Below are 19615 nucleotides of genomic sequence, written 5' to 3'. Positions count from 1 at the left end.
TATATACACTTTTAAGGCTCTGCGGACATCCAAAGAGTGCCAAGCCTTTTCCAACGGATGTTTTGGATCAGCACAAAAAGTCAGGAGAATGAGTTCCTGTCAAATGTGGAATTTTGTAAGATCTTTTGGTAGAAAGGAGGGATCTTCCACCTTCTCCTAATGGAAGATGCATAAATGCTTTGCTACCGACAAGGCTGACAGTTCTGAAACTCATCTCACCTGAGGTATCGTAACCAAAAATAGGATTTCAAAAGAAAGGTTCTTTAAGGAAATTTGGCATAGTGGTTCAAATGGAGGCCGTTGCAGTGCCGACAGAACAGAATGCAAGTTCCATGATGGAAAATGGTACTCACTGGAGGATGCTGTAACATAGTTCCTTTGAGAAAACGTTTGATTAGCAACGTTCTGTGACAGTGAAGAACAGCCAGCAGAACTTAAAGTTGAAGAAATGGTGGAAAGGTGACATTTTAAAGTATTAGGCCATAGACCATTTTGCAGACCATGTTGGAGATAGTGGAGAACTCTGTGTGGCCACAGCTTTACACTAGGAGGTAAAGGCTGACCATGTTGATTGATAAATACATCTTGCGGATGGACATCTGGAAGCTAGAATGGTGGAGATAACAATCTCATCCAGGCCATGATATTTCAGTCTATAGCGCTCAAACACCATGCAGTCAGGTTCAACCATTGTAGGATTGGATGAGTCAATGGTTCCTGGCGAAGTAAATTGGAAGTAAATACAGGAAGATGAAATGGTGGTGCCACTGAAAGCCTGAATCTCTTGACAGCCAAGGTCTGCGGGGCCAGAATGGTGCAACAAGACCCACCTGAGCTGTTTCCAACCTTTCAGAGGACTCTTGGAATGATAGCTTGAGGAGGGAAGGCATACAATAATTCCTTTGGCCATGGTGTCATTAGGGCATCCCAGGTGTCTGCTTGGTTGTCTTTGAACCTGCCAAAGTAATGGGGTAGCTGACAGTTTAGCTTGTGAGCAAAGAGATCGACTTGTAGAGGACCCCAGCATTGTTCAATCTGAAGAAACTCCTGTTCATTCAGTATTCATTCCCCTTGATTTACCTGGGATCTGCTCAATCAAACTGTTTGCCGTCACCAGTGGCAAGATCTGTCGTGAGGCTGAGGAGTTGACTCTCAGCCCAACTGAAGAGAAGAGCCATCTCTTTCTGGAGAGATTCCAAATGGGTCTCTCCTTAATGAGATATGTGGACTTTTGTTGTTGAGCTGTCTGTTCAAAGTGATGGAGTTGAAGACGAGAGGAGAAGCAAACAATTGCCAGTCTGGCTGCTCTCAACTCTAGCCAATTGATGGAGTAAGTGGCCTTCGGAGGCATTGAGTGTAGAGAGATTAAACCTTGTAATCCATTTGTATTTTTTTTTTTTTTTGCAAAAATTGTTACCTGAGTGCTGCAGGGATTTCTGAATGGAGTGCCTTTCCAAAGACTGGAGGTTTGCGCAGCATGGACAGTTTGAGTTGAGGAGATAAGAGCAAAGACCTGGGCCAATTTTGAATGATCTCTCATTGATGCAGAAGTAAAAACCACTGCAGGGTTCTTGTGTGGTGTTTCGCTCAAGGTGTAATCTGAGAGGCTCACATGCAGAGACCTAGAATTGTTGACAGTTGTTTGGCTGCCATCTTTTTTGTCTTTAAGATTGAAGCTGCCGCTGTGGAGATTTTGCTGATCTGCTCTGGTGAAGAGTCACGAGATTTGAACCGTATCTAGCCGGGTACCTAAGTGAATGATCCTTTGTGATGGAGCCAAGCAACTTTTTTGTAGTTGATCAAGAAGCTGTGAGATTGAGGGTGATCTGCAAATGGAGATGAGCCTGCTGAAGGGATGTTGCCTGGAGGAGCAGGTCGTCTAGGAACGGATAAATATGAACGCGTTCTCTTCCAATGCCACAATCATGGACTATGGGAAATGGCACAAACATACATCTCTCCAATGCAGTCACAAGTGGATTGGGTCTGCAAGACGTAGAATAATAAGTGAAAATAATAATAAACAATTGAATCACTCCTTAACTAGGAGGTTCAGAAGCAGTCTATCAGTGCCTGCTCACTCCGTTGCCATGACTGCGAACTGGGAGGAGAATATATAATAACCCCAACTCCTTCTGCCGTACCACGAACTAGGAGAGTAGTCAATATGAAGCCTTAATGAAGCCTGAAATGATACAGAAATGGCTCATGGCTAAAGACTGTAGAAATCACCAAAGAAATGAGGTGGTGATTTGGAGCCAGCAGCCACTAAAATTGAGCTGCAATTGCAAAAAGACTTGGGTAGGATCCCCCCCCCCCCATCTTTAAATCTGATAAATGTGCCAAAACGGAGCCACAGCATGCAAAAAACGAGCATATTCAGTGACCGTGAAGGAGAACATTATACAAGGATGCTCTGCAAGAAAGTATACGAAATAAACTAAAAACAAGAAGAACTAAGGTTGCTAAGGGAAACAACCAGGGTGGGGAGGGATGAAATATTTTTTGGAGAGTGTGTGTGTGTATGCAAGACTCAAAGACGGGGTAAGTTGCTAAAACTAAGCAGGACTAGATAAAATAAAGCAATAATAAAATGAGATCAAAATTGAAAAACTTATCTGAAGAAGGAAAGCCAGGCAAAACAGACTGCTGAGTCAGGCAGGAGAAAAAAGACTGAGGAGGAAGTGCCTGCCTCCCACAAGTCTTTGCTCCTGCCTGAGGTCATGCGAGAGGAAATACCCAATCCACTGTCCCCAGCGTTCCATGAAATAAATTGCAGATATTTTAAATCTAGAAGGACACGATAATAGATTTGGATGGCACAAATACTTACGTTATGAAAAAGCAAAGGTGCATAAAGGTTTTCAGAACCACTTAATAAGAAAATAATTTTTTATGATAAGGGGAAAATATAAAAACTTACTAGAACAAAAAACATCTTGGTGGCTTTAGAAACAATATCTCTGAAAAAATTGGCCGACTAGGAGGCGATAAGAGATTTATTAACGGATTGGTTACAGTATCACCAATTAGATTATATCTCTAAGACAGATAAAAAGAAAAGTTTTAGTTGTGAAATATCAAGATTTCAAAAAGAGTTGTTAGAAAATAATGTTAAATTATTGTCCAAAATGTCTAGTTTGCTTTTAGAGTGGCATACAAACATGAACAAGTCAGTAATGATACACTGAGCAAAGGATTTGGGACATAATATCCAAATGGCAGATTGGGAAAGGTTATGGAAAACAGACTTGAAATTTACAGTGCACTGAAAGAAAACTATATGAAAATGATGTACCAGTGATATCTGACACCTACTAAGCTGACAAAAATGTATAGGACAAGTACAAATACCTGCTGGACATGTAAAGAAAAAGAAGGCACCTTTTACCATATGTGGTGGAACTGTAAGGTAATAAAAGCTTTCTGGGAGATGATATATAATGAAATGAAAAAAATGCTTAAAATAACCTTTCTTAAGAAACCAGAAGCTTTTCTATTAGGAATTACAGGTACCAACATTCCAAAGGAACAGAAAAGACTTTTCATGTATGGAACAACAGCTGCCCAGATGTTACTCACCCAGAAATGGAAAGAACACAAAGTCCCTACCAGAGAGGAGTGGCAAACCAAACTGATGGACCATGCCGAGATGGCAAAACTGACTGGAAAACTCAGAAACCAAGAGGACAAAAACTTTATAAAAGAATGGGAAAAAATTATAAGTTATTTAGGAAACCACTGTAAGCAGATGGAAACATTAGCAGGACTTTGATTTCATTTGTAGTGTAACAATTACCATGTATAATATGGATTGATATAAAAGTTGCATTAGCGAAGAATATGTAGTAATAAATGCAGTGATGGCCAAAATTGGCCTTCCATCTGTTTTGGGACTACAACTCCCATCATCCCTAGCTAACAGGACCAGTGGTCAGGGATGTTGGGAATTGGTAGTCCCAAAACAGATGGAGGGCCAAATTTGGCCATCACTGATTAAATGTTTAAAATGGGACCCCATGGAGTGGATCGGGGGAAGTCCTCAGATTTGGAGAAATCTCTATATATGGATATATATTTGGATACTTTTTATAACTTTGTACAGTCATACCTCGGGTTGAATGTGCTTCGCATTGAGCATGTTCGAGTTGAGCTCCACGGCAACCTGGAAGTAACAGAGCGCGTTACTTCCAGGTTTCGCTGCTCGTGCATGCACAAATGCTCAAAATGATGTCATGCTCATGCACGGAAGCAGCAAACTGCAACCCGCCCACGTGCTGTCGCTTGTTACGTTCGCTTCAGGATGCGAATGTGGCTCCGGAACGGATCCTGTTCGCATCCCGAGGTACCACTGTATTTGTAAAACCAACTAAAAATGATTTCAAAAAAAACAAAAAGTTTCTAAAAATGCTCGCCACCCCAGCATCTGGAATCCAGAGCTCCTGGATGGCCCCATGTCACCCCGCCCTTTCCCCCCTGCATTGGGCCACGCTCATTTGCTCTGCAGACCCTCTTCCACTCAACAGGCAGCTAACCCCATCACCGCCACTGCCGCCACCTCCAGACCTCGGTCGTCACACTTGGTTCTCGTATTGGCTCTGCCTCTTCTTGGACTTCAGCTCCTTCAGCCAATGTGGAGACAGCTCCTCCGACCTGGAATGCAGTAAACAGGCCTGGGTCACCCCCTTTACAAACAAATGCACATCCCATTCGAGGTCCTTCGACGAGAAATTCATTACTGGGGAGCTGAAATAAAGAGGGTGCCTGCTTCTCGCAAGCCCATCTTCCCTCTGCCCTTAGCCCTTGTTTGGTCCTCTTTGCGCACAGGTGAGAAGGCGGGGAACACATCCTGGTTGCCCAAAGTTTCAGCAACACCTTTGGATTCAATCCTACTAATGCATCTAAAGGAGGGTCTTTTCCCTCTGCACTGCATGGCGGGATGTGCAGCCATTGCTCCCTCACAGCTGATCAAGCTGAGCTTGGCTGGGGCAGAAGTTCGGAAGTCTTGCCAATGCAGCCCTGGCTGGTGATTATGGTCGCCTGCACCCAGAAAGACAAGGTGGTGTCGGCCCACTTTCCTCAGCAACTGCTTTGCGCTTCCTCCCACTGACACCATGAGTGAAGCCTTTGTTTGCCTTTTGAGATGTTGCCAGATGACCAAATCTGATAGAAGGTGCAGCGAAGAGGATGATACAGTTCTGCTGGCTGATTCCTTACTGGCTTCACTCACAGAACAAGAAGAAAAAACTTAAAATACGGACAATGAAAATAGCAGCTTATCTGGGGCTGGAAACAGGGCAATCAAAAAACAAAGAAACTGCATGAGTTCCCCAAGTTTCCCCAAGAGGCTTTTCATGCCTTTTGAAAGCACACTTCTCATTTAAAAAATGTTTAAAGTGCAAAAACTCAGCAAAGTGCTGGTATTTATGTAAATACAGCCTCAAAACTGGGGACGAGAATAGGCTCTGTATGTAGTCTTGAATGTAGTACAGTGGTACCTTGGTTCAAGAACAGACCTGTTTATGAACTATTTGAAAGTAGTGTTCCGGTTAGCAAACTTTACCTTGGTCTATGAACGGAAGCCAAATGGTGGGAGGGCACCGGCGGTGGGAGGTCTCATTAGGGAAAGCACACCTCAGTCTAAGAACGGCTTTGGTTTAAGAATGCACTTCCAGAATGGATTAAGTTCGTAAACTGAGGTGCCACTGTATAAGCTGTAGAATTCCACTTCAAGATGTATAATTTTAAAGTCACCAGCCCTTATGACTATAAAGGCATTTAAAGTATTTGGGCAACCCCTGCTGGAATCTCAGAAACCAAAAGACTTTTGGGAAGCTAGAAGGTGGGGCTTTCACAAGTAGCAAAGCAGTAAAATCTGCAGAAAAACTTAAAGGTGAATTTATCAGAATGTCACCCTGACAACAAGCCTCCTCACCTCTCTTCTTTCTCCGTGCCAACAGACAGAACTCTGCCAGCAGGAACTCCAGCCTGAAACGGGAATTTTTGTGACTTGGACAACTGCACTTCTCCTGTTCCATCTGGTTCATGTCTTTTCCTGAGTTGAGCCTGGAGGGTGGCGAGAGGGGAACCCTGTAAATGTCACGGTTGGATCACAAGTTTCACAAAAGGCAGCATGAGAAAGGGACCCATCAGCAATGAGCTCACTCCAAGGAATGTCTAGCCAAGGGCCATCACCAGGCAAGGGTGGTTATGCATCATGTGGAGGGGCATGATTTCAGGGATGGAGCACCCAGCTAGTGCATCCAGTCACCAAGTAATCAAGGAGCAGCTCGTGGAAAAGACCTGAGGAGACCTTTGAGGGGAGACCAGGCTGAGACCAGACTGCCCTAACACTTACGACACCCAGCAGATCTCTGCAGTTTGCGGGACAGTCTCTCCTGCAAGTTCCCCAAACCCTACTCCACAGGAACTCAGGACAGGGCTTTTAGTGCAGCTGCAACTGTTCTGTGGAACAGCATCTCGGATGAGAGACGGAAGGAGTCCACTTTCTGGAAACAGCTGAAGACATTTTTGTTCCAACAGGCTTTCCCAACCAGATAAACCATGGACTTTGCCATGAATGTCTATTTTGTATGGTTTTAATCTTGTTTCAAATGTATTTGTTACTTTAGTGTTTCTAACTGCTTTTAATTATCTGACGTGTAAATCACCTTGAGATGGTGGTTTGGAAGGCAATAAATAAATTAATTGTAGCAATAATACAATAATACAAACATTCTGACACGGTAAGGGGCAGCTTCCTAAATCTTCAGGCAGCATTGAATGGAGGCTCACAGCACAGGGCATGGGCCTCCCAGCTGTCTACTGGGCATCCTGTTCCCAGTCTCCAGTCACTGGCCCCTTCCTCCCACACCGTTCCACTGCCTCCTTGCATGCAACATGTGAGGTACCCCATTTCCATAGCCCACCCTCAGGTGCCTTTGGGGCTTAGAATGGGCTCCAGGTATTCCCATTGGTACCCAAAGTGCCCCCAAGACATTTCTCTTCTTGTGTTACCAAATTACATGAACTAGTACCATGTGTTTCTCAGCGCAGGTTGAGGCAGAATCAACCCCTCCACAGTGTCTCTGAAATATACTCCATGACAGGTTCCCAATGCTAAGGACCATTGTGTATGGGGGGTGCACCAACATTCACCTTGAGGGCTGAGTGGTCCATCCCTGGAAAGACAGGGAGCCTCTGCAGCTGAGAGATGGGCGACCTCTCTATTGGCTGTGGGTTTCCGTCCTCACCAGAGTCTTCTTTCTTGGCTGAGCTTTCTGCTTAAGAATGAGGATTACTCATGAGGCTTCAGACACTTTGGGAGGGAGGGAGGGAGGGAAGGAAGGCACAAAACACAGGGCTAGAAACCCACTGCTTGGCCCCCTCCCACCAGCAGCTTCTGTCTCCTTTCAAAGCAGTCCTTGGGATGACTTTCCAATCAATTCTCCCAAGCCAGAAGCACCAGAAAGCAGCTTGGTCAGCTGGGGGATGCGACTTCACCCTCTGCCATCTTTGCTCCTGCCCAGGCCTCTGTGACTTTGCTGACCAGGTTCCTCTGTCTCCAATCTCCCTGTGGTGGAAAGGTCAGGCACTGTGGCCCCAAGACTAGCCAAGGCCCCACTGCTGCTCCAACAGCCACCCGCTTTGCAACCAGAGGCACCATGGGGGAATTCTGGGTCTACACAACCTTTCCTGACCCTTCCAGGTACAGAGGTGACTGGAGAGGTAGCAGGGCAGCAGTAATAAGATCCTTGCTGGCTGGGAGGTGAAAATCAAGTTTAGCCTCCCCCTCCCTTCTTTCCTGCATTTGCACCTGGAGAACTGCAGCCTGTTGAAGAGCCAGAAGGCTGAGCCAGTGAGTCCCACAGCTACAGCTGCTTCCAGAGAGAAGCCTGTCGCATGGGCCATTGTGTTGTGGGGGGCAGCTGTGTTTTGGTCCGAGCACAAATGCAGCTTGGGAAAGTATGAAGTATGAATCACCGGGTGCTGCTAAATGGATTTACATCCACATTTGTATTTACTATAGCTTTATTGTATTGTCTCTCATATTAATTTGTTCACCGTTTTGTGGGTCTTGGCCAGAAAACAGTATAGAAACAAGTGGACAAAGATGATGATGAAAGTCTCGGAGCCCGCACTGATGGGTACTTCCAACCTACAAAGGCGGGAAGTGCCCAGTTCCATGTGCTTTTGGTTAAGGTCTCCCACCTCACCTCTCCCTCACAGTGAACCATCCAGATAGGAAGCTAGAGAGCATGTAGCTGCACCTGACAATGTATCCGTTGGACACTATTCTAAGGGCACAACGACCAGGCACACAGCTCTGTGCTATCCAACACCCTTTCAACGTGCTCAAGGATGGCAAGTAATCCAGGTTCAAATTGGCTGGGATCCTGCAGCCTGGTTCGCTTACTTGTATCACTCATGGAACTATTTGGCAGATTCTGGGGATTTGGGACAGGTCATATAGCACAGGACACCTTCCCTCTGCTACCTGTGGAGCCCTTGAACAACCACGTGCTGTCTGCTTCTTCTGTCACAGAGAGCCGCTGCTCAGTGTCTCCCCCGGTGCTTCTTCTGAGCGAGTGGGAAATTGGGGCTCGGTGCTGGCGCCTCCTTTTGCTGAGCTGCACGCGGGTTTTCAAGACACTGGAGTCCAGCACAGGAGTTTGCTTTGAGAAGAACAAACACACATGCTGTCAAACACAGACCTGCAACACTGCCTGCAATGTGTCCCTCAGGGACATGCCTCAAGAACTTACCTCCAGGAAGGAGAAGTCTGGGCCATCCCCTGCTAATGCAGGGGCCTTAGCCCCGTCTGCAGATTCTACATCTGTGCTGAAGCGGTCCAGACTGGTGCTCCTGTGGTCCCTGGAGGAATCGTGCTGGTCGGTTGCAGAGGCAGGATCTGTTTGAGAGGAGAAGGACGAGAACCGGCTGCTGGGGGGCTGTTTCCGGGCTGAAGCCATATTGCTTTCTGAGGAAGGGGACTCTGGCACAAAGCTACGACAACCAAGGGGAACAGAGCAGTGGTTAGCCAGAGGAATACAAAGCAGGGAAGGTTGGGGGGTGACTGAATCACCCCCCAACCCAGGAGACAGCTGCCTCTTGAAGCAGGCTGCTTAAAGCTCAACCTCACCTCCTGTGTTTGGAGGCCCACCGTTCTTGTCCCCAGAACTGACTCAATGGCACAAAGAACATGTGGAGCGCTATTTTCCCTAGAGGCCCACCCAGATGTTAATATCAGCAGAGGGGGCCCTTTTGGTAGCTCCCTCAGGGTTGCAGGGTGGGCGTGTGGGCCTGGAGAGGGCCTTCTCTGTTGCAACCCCTGAGTTGTGGGACCTGCACTATACAGCCTTGGGGAAATGCCGAAACCCTGGCCTTTGGCACCTGAGATGTATAACTTTAGGATCCCTCTTAGTTCTGTGATTCTAAATTGTTTTAAACTGCTTTCGATGCTGTTTTTGAATGTTGTAACCTGCCCTGGGACCTGAGGGAGGAGGACAGTTAATGAATAACAGTAGTAATACTGACAATAACCTGGTTACAGATAGGTAGCCGTGTTGGTCTGTCATAGTCAAAACAAAACAAATTCCTTCCAGCAGCACCTTAAAGACCAACTAAGTCAGTTCTTGGTATGAGCTTTCGTGTGCTTTTCGTGTGGTATCTGAAGAAGTGTGCATGCACACGAAAGCTCATACCAAGAACTGACTTAGTTGGTCTTTAAGGTGCTACTGGAAGGAATTTTTTTTGTTTTGACAATAACCTATTATCTCACTTGACATTCTTCCTTTCTTGCCCCTTTCTTGCCACAGAGCACAGGAAGTGATATGTTTACAAAGCCAAGGAGAGGCAGGGGGTCCCAGGATGCCCTGCAACACTGAAGAGTCCAGGTACCAAGGAAGAAAATACTGACTGCATCTTGGAAGGAAGTGCAGAACGGCCATTTCGGAGTTTCCATGAAGAGAATGATGGACATTTTAAGAGAAAAGCCCCAGTGATCATACCCAAAGAACCATCTTGTCCCTTTCTCTTTCCCTACAGTGGTTAGCCAGATTGGGAACCCACACACTGCATGCCCACAGGCTTCTATATACCAACATCAGACCAATTGAAGGGATTACCTGGGGCTGCTAATAGGCAGCAGAGGGGGCTGGAGGTATAAAGGAGTATCAGGCTTTGGAAAGCCTGGTTGTCACATGCAGGAGGCATTTGAGAAGAATGGAAAAGCAAAGCCCATTTCAGCCTGGTCCCAGATGGCTAAAGACTGACAGCTCCCTCCATGGACCCCTATGGGACCTAGGCTGGCTTTTGAAACCCGGGGGGGTGCACAGGGCCAGCAGCATTACTGAGCACTCTTTCTCTGTGCAACCTGTCTGCTTCCTTCCCTCAATTCTTCCTTTGCTTCAGCACCCCCCTCCCCACAATTATTCACCCTCTATTAAGACAGATCTGAACTGGTCACTTGCAGAGGACCAGGTGGAGTTAGGCAGGCTCCCCAGTCCCAGTTCAGCAATTGTTCTGGATGGTAACTCAGTGACATCCCCTAAAGGGACCCTTCCTGGCCAAATCAGCATTCCCAAATGGTTTCTAACGACAGCAGCAGCAGCAGCAGCAGCAGCAGCGTGGAATAGTTTGACAACCTCCTGGGGCCTGGCTGTTCTTAGCAGGTGGCCACCTGGCTGAGACACAAACTCCACCCTCCCACCCCAGGGAAGGCTGCTCACGTCTGAACTCACCAACAGTGAACAGAAGCCTGAAACAACTAAGCATCATCTCACAGCACCATTTTAAGAGGCTGCTGCCTTAAAAAGACACTGAACAGGCATATTTCTCAAGCTCTGGTGCCGACTGATTGAGAGGAACAGAATCCTTAGGCAGCTTCAAGAACAGAATCCTTAGGCAGCTTCTTCTGCCCAGAAATGGCAGCACCAGGCAGCCAAAGGCAGCCTCTTCTCATCAGCTCTCCAGGTCAATTAAGACCACCTCCTAATGAGCTCCTAATGACCTCACCATTTGCAGTGAAGAATATCTTTAACTCAGGGATCAGCAAACTTTTTCAGCAGGGGGCCGGTCCACTGTCCCTCAGATCTTGGGAGGGGGGGGGCAAGGACTATATTTTTTGGGGGGGATGAAAGAATTCCTATGCCCCACAAACAGCCCAGAGGTGCATTTTACATAAAAGCTCACATTCTCCTCATGTAAAAACATGCTGATTTCTGGACCATCTGTGGGCTGGATTTAGAAGGCAATTTGGCTCGATCCGTCCCCTGGGCCTTAGTTTGCCTTAACTGAATTTGCTTAGTTTGCTTTAACCGAATATGCCCTGATGTGGAAGAATGGAGACCGTTGGCCACACTTGCCTTTCTTTCAGTCTTTACAGGGTTTTAGGCTCCATGTCTGAGCACCCCCCTTTTTGCTCCACAGTTTTCCCCATGAAGACTTGCTATTTAAAGCTGTCCTGAGCTTTCCTTGTGAAAACCATCTCTTTAAAGCTCAATCAGAGCAAACCTCAATCCACAGAATACCTGAAATAAGGTTTGCACTGATTCAGCTTTAAAGAGATGATTTTCACAAGGAAAGCTCAGGACAAAATCCCCCAACACCACTAAGACTCAGAGCATTAAAGCATGGGTAAGCAAACTAAGGCCCGGGGACCAGATACGGCCCAATTGCCTTCTAAATCTGGCCCACGGATGGTCCGGGAATCAGCATGTTTTTACATGACTAGAATGTGTCCGTTTATTTAAAATGCATCTCTGGGTTATTTATGGGGCATAGGAATTCATTCATTTCACCCCAAAAAGTATAGTCCAGCCCCCCACAAGGTCTGAGGGAAAAAGTTTGCTGCTGGAAAGGTTTGCTGACCCCTGCATTAAAGGATGGACTTCTGCCTGGAAAGATGGATAACTGATGTTATACAGTGGTTCCGCTCCTTCCTCCTGGGTCGTGTCCAGAAAGTGGTGGTGGGGGGATGAGTGTTCAGACCCCTGGGCTCTCATTTGTGGGGTGCCTCAGGGTTCCATCCTCTCCCCCATGCTATTCAACATCTATATGCAGCTGCTGGGAGAGATCATCAGGCGGTTTGGGCTGGGTGTCCATCAATATGCAGATGATACCCAGCTCTACCTCTCTTTTAAATCAGAACCAGTGAAGGCGGTGAAGGTCCTGTGTGAGTGCCTGGAGGTGGTTGGAGGATGGATGGCGGCTAACAGATTGAGGGTGAATCCTGAGAAGACAGAAGTACTGTTTTGGGGGGAACAGGAGGTGGGCAGGTGTGGAGGACTTGCTGGTCCTGAAAGGGGTAGCTGTGCCCCTGAAGAAACAGTTGCACAGCCTGGGAGTCATTTTGGACTCACAGCTGTCCATGGAGGCGCAGGTCAATTCTGTATCCAGGGCAGCTGTCTACCAGCTCCATCTGGTACACAGGCTGAGTCCCTCCCAGCCCGCACACTGTCTCGCCAGAGTGGTGCATGCTCTCCCGCTTGGACTACTGCAATGTGCTCTATGTGGGGCTACTTTTGAAGGTGACCCAGAAACTACAACTAATCCAGAATGCGGCAGCTAGACTGGTGACTGGGAGCGGCTACCGAGACCACATAACACCGGTCTTGAAAGACCTACGTTTCCGAGCACAATTCAAAGTGTTGGTGCTGACCTTTAAAGCCCTAAACGGCCTTGGTCCAGTATACCCCCATCGTTCTGGCTGGACACTGAGATCCAGCGCCAGATCCGGTTCCCTCGCTGTGAGAAGCCAAGTTACAAGGAACCAGGCTGAGGGCCTTCTCGATAGTGGCACCCGCCCTGTGGGATGCCCTCCCACCAGATGTCAAAGAGAAAAACAACTGCCTGACATTGAGATGACATCTGAAGGCAGCCCTGTTCAGGGAAGTTTTTACTGTGTGACGTTTTAATGTATTTTTAATCTTTGTTGGAAGCTACCCAGAGTGGCTGGGGAAACTAAATTATTATTATTATTAGCCCTCAGATGGGGCAAAGGGGAGAAAGTTAGCCCTGGGGTGGATCTAGAAAGCCTTGGCATGAATAAGAGGAGAAGGGGAGGGAGACACTTGACCATCAGAGTGTGATACAAGAAATTAATTTCATAAAAGATGAAAAAAGTGGAAAGCTGGACGTCAGGGGAGCTCAAGGACAAAAACAGTGCACTTTAAAAGTGTTGAGCATGACAGGATAAGGGCTTAAGGTACCATGTTCACAGCAGTGGGAAGAAACACCCATGGTGCTATGGGAGGTGCAGAGTATAGAATAATAGAACTGGAGTTAAAAGGGATCCCAGGGTCATCTAGTCCCACCCCCTGCAATGCAGAAATCTCAGCTAAATATCCATGACAGATGGCCATCCAACCTCTGCTTAAAAACCTCCAAGGAAGGAGAGTCTACCACTTCCTGAGGGAGATTGTTCCACCATCGAACAGCTCTTACTGTAAGAAGTTCGTCCGGATGTTTAGTTGGAATTCCTTTCTTGTAACTTGAAGCCATTGGTTCAAGTCTTACCCTCCAGAGTAGGAGAATACAAGCTTGCTGCATCTTCCATCGGACAGCCCTTCATATATTTGAAGAGGACAATCATATCTCAGTTCCCTCTTTTTCAGGCTAAACATACCCAACTCCTTCAAGCGCTCCTCATTTGGCTTAGTTTCCAGACCCTTGATCATCTTGGTTGCCCTCCTCTGCATACGTTCCAGCTTTACAACATTTTTATTAAATTGTAGCACCCAGAACTGGATACAGTATTCCAGGGGTGGTTTGACCAGAGCAGAATAGAGTGGTACTATTACTTCCCTTGATCAGGACACTACATTTCTGTTGATGCAGGCTAGAATAGCATTAGCTTTTCTTGCAGCTGCACCACCCTGTTGACTCATGTTAAGCTTGTGGTCCACCAAGACCCCGAGATCCTTTTCACATGTACTGCTAGTAAGCTAGGTGCCTTCCATCTTTTATTTGTGCATCTCACTTCCAGTTTCCTGCCCAGCGGAATGGCAGCGTGGAACTGATCGCTCTGTAAATAGTGATCATTCCGAGGCTTGCAGAGACAAGAGGGGAGCGTGCCAGGGCTAGGCACCCCCCCACACACACAAAGGTTCACTGAGGTTAGTGAAGTGTTGAGTGGTCCGTCAGAAGCACCAAGCTCCCACCGCCCACCCAAGAACCTTGCTGAGGGGGGGGGGGGGGAGTGCAGTGGAGCGCACTCCAGGCTTCATCACAGCTCTGCCTGCTGAAGTCACAGGCTGCCGCAGCAAGCAGAAAATTTGCATAACAACAATTGAAGCTGAAGAACAATAAGCAGTTTAAAAGTTATTTTATCCAAATAAAATTAAATTTGGCAAAACAGAAACTAAAGAGGAAGTCAACTTCCGTTTTCTGGCAATCTGCCAACTGCAAGGGAAGGATTTGTAAGTGCTTAAAGGACAATATTGGACGCTTCTATGGTGAGAACTATATTTTCTGGACTTCCGCTTGAGGCGCCACAGAAGATGGCTGAAAATACCATCACTCCGGCTCCCACGGGGTAATTAGAGGCTGAGATGGGAGTAATCAGCCTCCCAAAATCTTTCTGGGGTATGGGAAGATGCAGTGTCATCCGCGGATGCCCAACAAACCAGCCCCAATTTCATAAAGAAGGAGGGGGTGAGGGCACTGGATGGAAAGCCCCTGAGGGAGTCTGGATCTCCCAGACGCTGTCTCTGCTGTTACGGAAGGGGGGGCATGTCTTCTTCACCTTCTTCACTACAATATATCCATTTATTCCCAATTGTCAATGTCAAAGGGAACTAAAATCTATAAAATCCATATCCATAATCCCTCAAGTAAGGTGTCAAGACCCTAATCCTGTCAAAATCACTCTGCCAAACCTTTCCTCCGGGCAATGCCAGGTGACAGACTATGCATACACTCAGGAAGCGCTTATCTGCGCATATCTCCAGCTCTGCATATTCCCCCCTCCCTCCTCCTTATGTTAATCCGGTGTAGCTCTGCATATTCCCCCCTCCCTCCTCCTTATGTTTATCCGGTGTAGCTCTGCATATTCCCCCCTCCCTCCTCCTTATGTTAATCCGGTGTAACCCAACCTCTCCTTAATGTATTCATGATGTAATCTGTGTAACCCAACCTTTCCTTAATGTATTCATGATGTAACTGGGATGTATTTTGCACTGTATTCTGGGACATGGAGGGAGTTTCAAAAGTTCATGTCACCCCTTTCTCGCTGTTCAATCTTGTCTTGAACCTGTTGCGCAATAAACCTTGGATCTCCGCATTTTGCTCCTGTCCGGCTGAGCTCATTTTCTTCCGCAGGGACCCGCGGACACTTAGTCCGACAAGCTGGGTGGCAGTGTAGCCCCGCACCCAGATTTTAGCCGTAACAGTTGCCGCCCAACGTGGGGCATGTGGTTCTCCCGCGTTGCTGACCGGGGGGCCCGAAATCTTCAGCCGGCACCAGGCCATTTTGCCTGGGAAGATCCTTTGGACCCCCGGCCATCTTCCGGGCGGTAATCGAAAGCCCCAGGAGTTCAGCCGGGGAGCAAAGAGGGATCCAGCCGGCTTATTCATCGATCCCGGGATCATCACAGAAGACGTTTGAGTATAAGGAAAAATCCAGTGCACTGGTGGGAACGGGGTGGAAATCTCCTGGCAACTGAATTCTCTGCCCTCCTCTCTATCGATCCTTCTTACCTTTCTCTTGGTCCGGTTAGTGAGGGAGACCGTGGACCGCTGCTCGACCCAAAAAGGGGGTTCTGAGCTCTATCTCTTTCTCTAATACCCTCCAGCCAGCCGCACCAATTGGGAGCCCGAAAGTAAGACGGAGAGACCCGACTTGAAAGATAGCCGACTCTCCGCAACGGGCATCCCAGTTGAAAGCAAGGGGTTGGAGTTCTCTTTCCGAACTTCCCGAGCATCCTTGCTAGGGGGTAGGATGTGGTCTTGCTTTCTATCCCAATCCCAGCCGCACTGGTCGGTGCCACGTAACACGTGTATCGTGCGTGAGCCTGCTTCCAAAAGCAAGGGGGATTTTCAGTTCGAAATTCTATCCAGGGATCACCCGATCTGGCACCGCACAGCACGGGCGTCCAGTAGGGCCCCTTTTCCTGAGATTGTGACGATAGGTAGGAGGTTGCCAGGAGGGATAGCCCATGAGGAATTGGGCGGGATCGGCAGAGTGGAAAAGGACCCCAGGTTATTAAATAGGAAATAGGAAAGGAATAGAAAAAGGAACCGAGTGGGTGAAGCTCGTTAAATTGTTAGGAAGTTGCCAAGCAACAAGGAAAAGGAAAAAACCCTAAATAGCCCCCTGTACAAGTTACCCAAATCCAAATCAACCCCTCTCTTTCTCCCTTCTCTATCCCCAAAAAAAGAGAAAAAACAACAACAAAAAGCAACAACAACAACAACGCATGCATATATAAAGGGGTACCCAGTCAACTAAGCATTGTGAGCCCTGCCAGTTTGGTTAACTGGTTGTGTTTGAAGAGGCAAGGAGGCTCTTAAAACCATGTGGGACCTTCCTACTAATTTCACTTAATGAAGCCAAAGGGAGCGGCCCAACTCCTTGCAATAACCAACTAAAGAATGAGAATATATATGTTTACATGTTGTCTGTTATGTGTGTTGTCTGTTAATACATATATGAAATTATGTATGTTTACATGTTGTATGTTATGTGTGTTGTCTTTTCCTTCTGTCTCTGACAGACTGCCTTTCTTAAGTGCGCATAGTTTAAACTGCAAGCTTGCTTCAAAATTTAAATCTAGGGAAGCCATGCTGGACCTTATCAATCTTAAAAACAGAAAAAACAAAACAAAATGAGAATGAAGGGTGCAAATGTTTGTTATTTGAGAGAGGCTCCAAAGAGTCTTTCTCCGAGTAGCTTAAGTGAGGAGTATGATTTTAAGTTGATGGTAGATAATGTTATGTTGCAACCTTTGAGTTTGTGATTCTACATCCGTGTTCCAGTCTTTTTTCCAGTATTTTGAAATATGCTGGGAAGAAACTAATGTTTCTGCTGCAAAAGCCTAGTTGAGCCAACTGCTCTCTCAAGCTAAAATGCAGTGTATGTATTTCATGAAGCACATGCCTATGAAAATAGGTGTTCCTTCTAAGAAAATTGTTAATAAAAGGTAGAAGCTTTGATAGACAACAATTGTCTATCTATAGAGTCCAGTCCTGATACCAGTCTCTAAGATCAACCAGGGTTTCCTGGCTTCTTATTGGAAAATACCTCCCCCACTTGTTTCAGTCTCTTTCAGGTTCCCCCCTTCTTACTTCTGTGCCAAGTGAATTTACTCCTGAGTAAGCTTCCTTCAACAAGGGAGGGGGGGCACATTCTTTGGTAAAAGTACCCGACATCTCACTTTCCTATGTATCGTTATTTAAAAATCATAGTTAGGCGTACTATTCCTGTGCAAGTTCAGAGACATTATTAACTTTTGTATCCCGTTTAAATCAAATCCAGGACTGGGTTTATTATTTGAGTGGGTATATCAACTCAAATAACCCTATGCTTATAAAATATTCTCTCCCAGATTCTCTTCCTATCTTATCTTAGGAAAACTGTTCTTTGTTAGAGGGTTCTGTATAAAGCTGGGTACTTTTATTTTCCTCTTCCTTAGTACATGATAGGAGCATTGATTGTGCTCTATTCCCCAGTAGTGCCTGTGTACATAGGTATGTGTGTGTCTCTTTGGTAGAAGGACATGTGTCCGCAAGCATTGCAGGGTAATTCTTAAATTCTGGTGTGGTGATGGAGTTGAAATTCAGCCTAGCTTTGCTCTTTAGTTTTAAAAGGTGAGAGGTGAAGCTGTGATGTTTTGAAGCACAACTGGTAATATCAAGCATTTGAGTGGTTACAGTGTTTATCATTTTGTCTACTATTTAAAATCAGACTTCAAAGTCAATTCAAAGTTTAAGCACATACAAATACATATGGGCCTTGACCAATCCTGTATACATATGGGCCTTGACCTATCCTGTAAATAAAGGGCAGGAAAAATTTTGTCTGCAAATGGTAAGGCTGGAATGACTTGGAATGTTAAAAATCCTATGAATTCTGATTCTCTGGCCATTTTTTCTGTATATAAGGGCGTGGCATTGTTCCGCGAATGGCCAGAGGGATATTAGCCCTTTCCTGTACATAAAGGAAGCAGTCCTTTTGCTTGGGCTGAAATTGCTAGCTTTGGTTGGTGAATACTTCAATTGCTGAGTTTCTCTTTTTTGTTTTAAAATCTAACCCTATTTTTAAAATCTACTCCTTGCCCTTCCCTTATTCAAATTCTAATTTAGCCAAAAGATGCAACATTTTCAATAGTATAAAAGGTTTGCTGAGACATGAACTCCGCACATGCACAGAGGCTAGATCAGTAAAAAAAAAAAAAAAGATAGGAAAAGAAAAGAGAGAGAGGAAGGAGGGGGAACTGTAAGGGGGGGGGGGAGAGGAGGTTTATGTAAAACTTGGAACCATTGAGAGAAATCACCCTTAATGTGTCCCAAGTTTGAAATCTTAACATGCCAAATTCTTTTCACAGGTAAATATCAAAGCATTCCACCCCTCAATGGGATTAAAATCACAGACTTTGTTTTGTGTGCATTTTAACAGGATATGCGAACCCCGATAACAAAGTGTTTGTCCCCTTTTCCTCCCACAGCAACTTTCTTTCTGTTCTGTGAAACAAGTCTGAATCCCTACTATATTAGTGACTTCCATCTCTTTGTGGCTTTGACACTTTTAGAGTTACAAATAATCTGTTTTCACTTATTTAATCCGTTTTTCCATGATGTCTATGAAGTTAATCGAAGCACAACCAAACATTGTTTGTGGAATGGTATTTGTTTACCTTTTGCCTGAGCATTTCTTATTAATTCTGTCATTTTGGCTGGTTCAAGGTACTTGCACAACTTTAAATTGCCATTAAGTCATTTCCCAGTATTTTGCTATTAACATTCTAGCCGATGTTGTCACATCAAGAAACACTCTTTTATTTTCATTGTTACTTCAGATTTCTTAAAATTGTGTGTCTTAGCATTTATTTATTTTTGGTTCCTCATAGGTCATTTTGTGTGTGTGTGTGTGTGTGTGTGTTATTATTACCGGTATTTTAACCTTGTCTTTTAAGCCCACCCTGCCCTTTATAGGATATCACTTCTACAAAGGTGTTACTACAGATCCAATGAAAAGGGGGAGGAGTTGAATTGCAAGGACATTTTCTTACTTTTGAACCTCAAGACTGTGCTCCGGCATTGAGAAGATACATGCGTAAAAATATCACAATTGTCTGAAGATATGCAACTGATACTTAATTAGTTTGTTTTGTATTATGTGTTATTACGCAGGAATGTTAAAATGTGTCCGACAGTGTGTTATTTCCACAAATGGGGGGGGGGCTATTTCGTGGCTATTTTTGTGTGTAATTGTTTTTATGTTCAATGTCTTATTCCTTACACCCCAGTGGAGGATCCTCATACATTTTATGCCTTTTAACAGATCAGGCTATTATGTAGTCCAATGTTTAGAATTAGATAAATTTATAACCACATTTAGTTCTTTCACCTGGCACTCTGCCAACTTCCCTACCCATTTTAAAATGTGCTAAAACTC

The 19615-nt window shown here is 45.7% G+C and overlaps 1 protein-coding gene across 13 annotated transcripts in view; it reads right to left on the bottom strand.

The window, feature by feature from the left end:
- KIAA1671 overlaps positions 1-19615 on the bottom strand; it is a 112828-nt gene that overhangs the window by 7724 nt on the left and 85489 nt on the right. For 4 of the 13 annotated variants that reach the window (XM_083710072.1, XM_083710076.1, XM_083710075.1 and 1 more), the window contains 5 exons: positions 8766-9006; positions 8498-8675; positions 7159-7283; positions 5936-6066; positions 4536-4653 (listed from right to left, as the gene is read on the bottom strand). In XM_083710072.1, coding sequence (XP_083566198.1) covers positions 4575-4653; positions 5936-6066; positions 7159-7283; positions 8498-8675; positions 8766-9006 — 754 coding nt within the window. In that variant the 3' untranslated portion in view covers positions 4536-4574. Of the gene's footprint in view, positions 1-1417; positions 1880-2986; positions 3879-3987; positions 4654-5935; positions 6067-7158; positions 7284-8497; positions 8676-8765; positions 9007-19615 lie in introns of those variants that run through there. The other 9 variants (XM_083710077.1, XM_083710081.1, XM_083710078.1 and 6 more) reach the window with 6 other exon arrangements.

This window comes from Podarcis gaigeae (assembly GCF_964106915.1).
Source record: "Podarcis gaigeae genome assembly, chromosome: 13".
NCBI classification, from domain to species: Eukaryota; Metazoa; Chordata; class Lepidosauria; order Squamata; family Lacertidae; genus Podarcis; species Podarcis gaigeae.
Note: the sequence above shows the minus strand (reverse complement) of the source record. Positions and strands in the feature narration are given on the sequence as shown.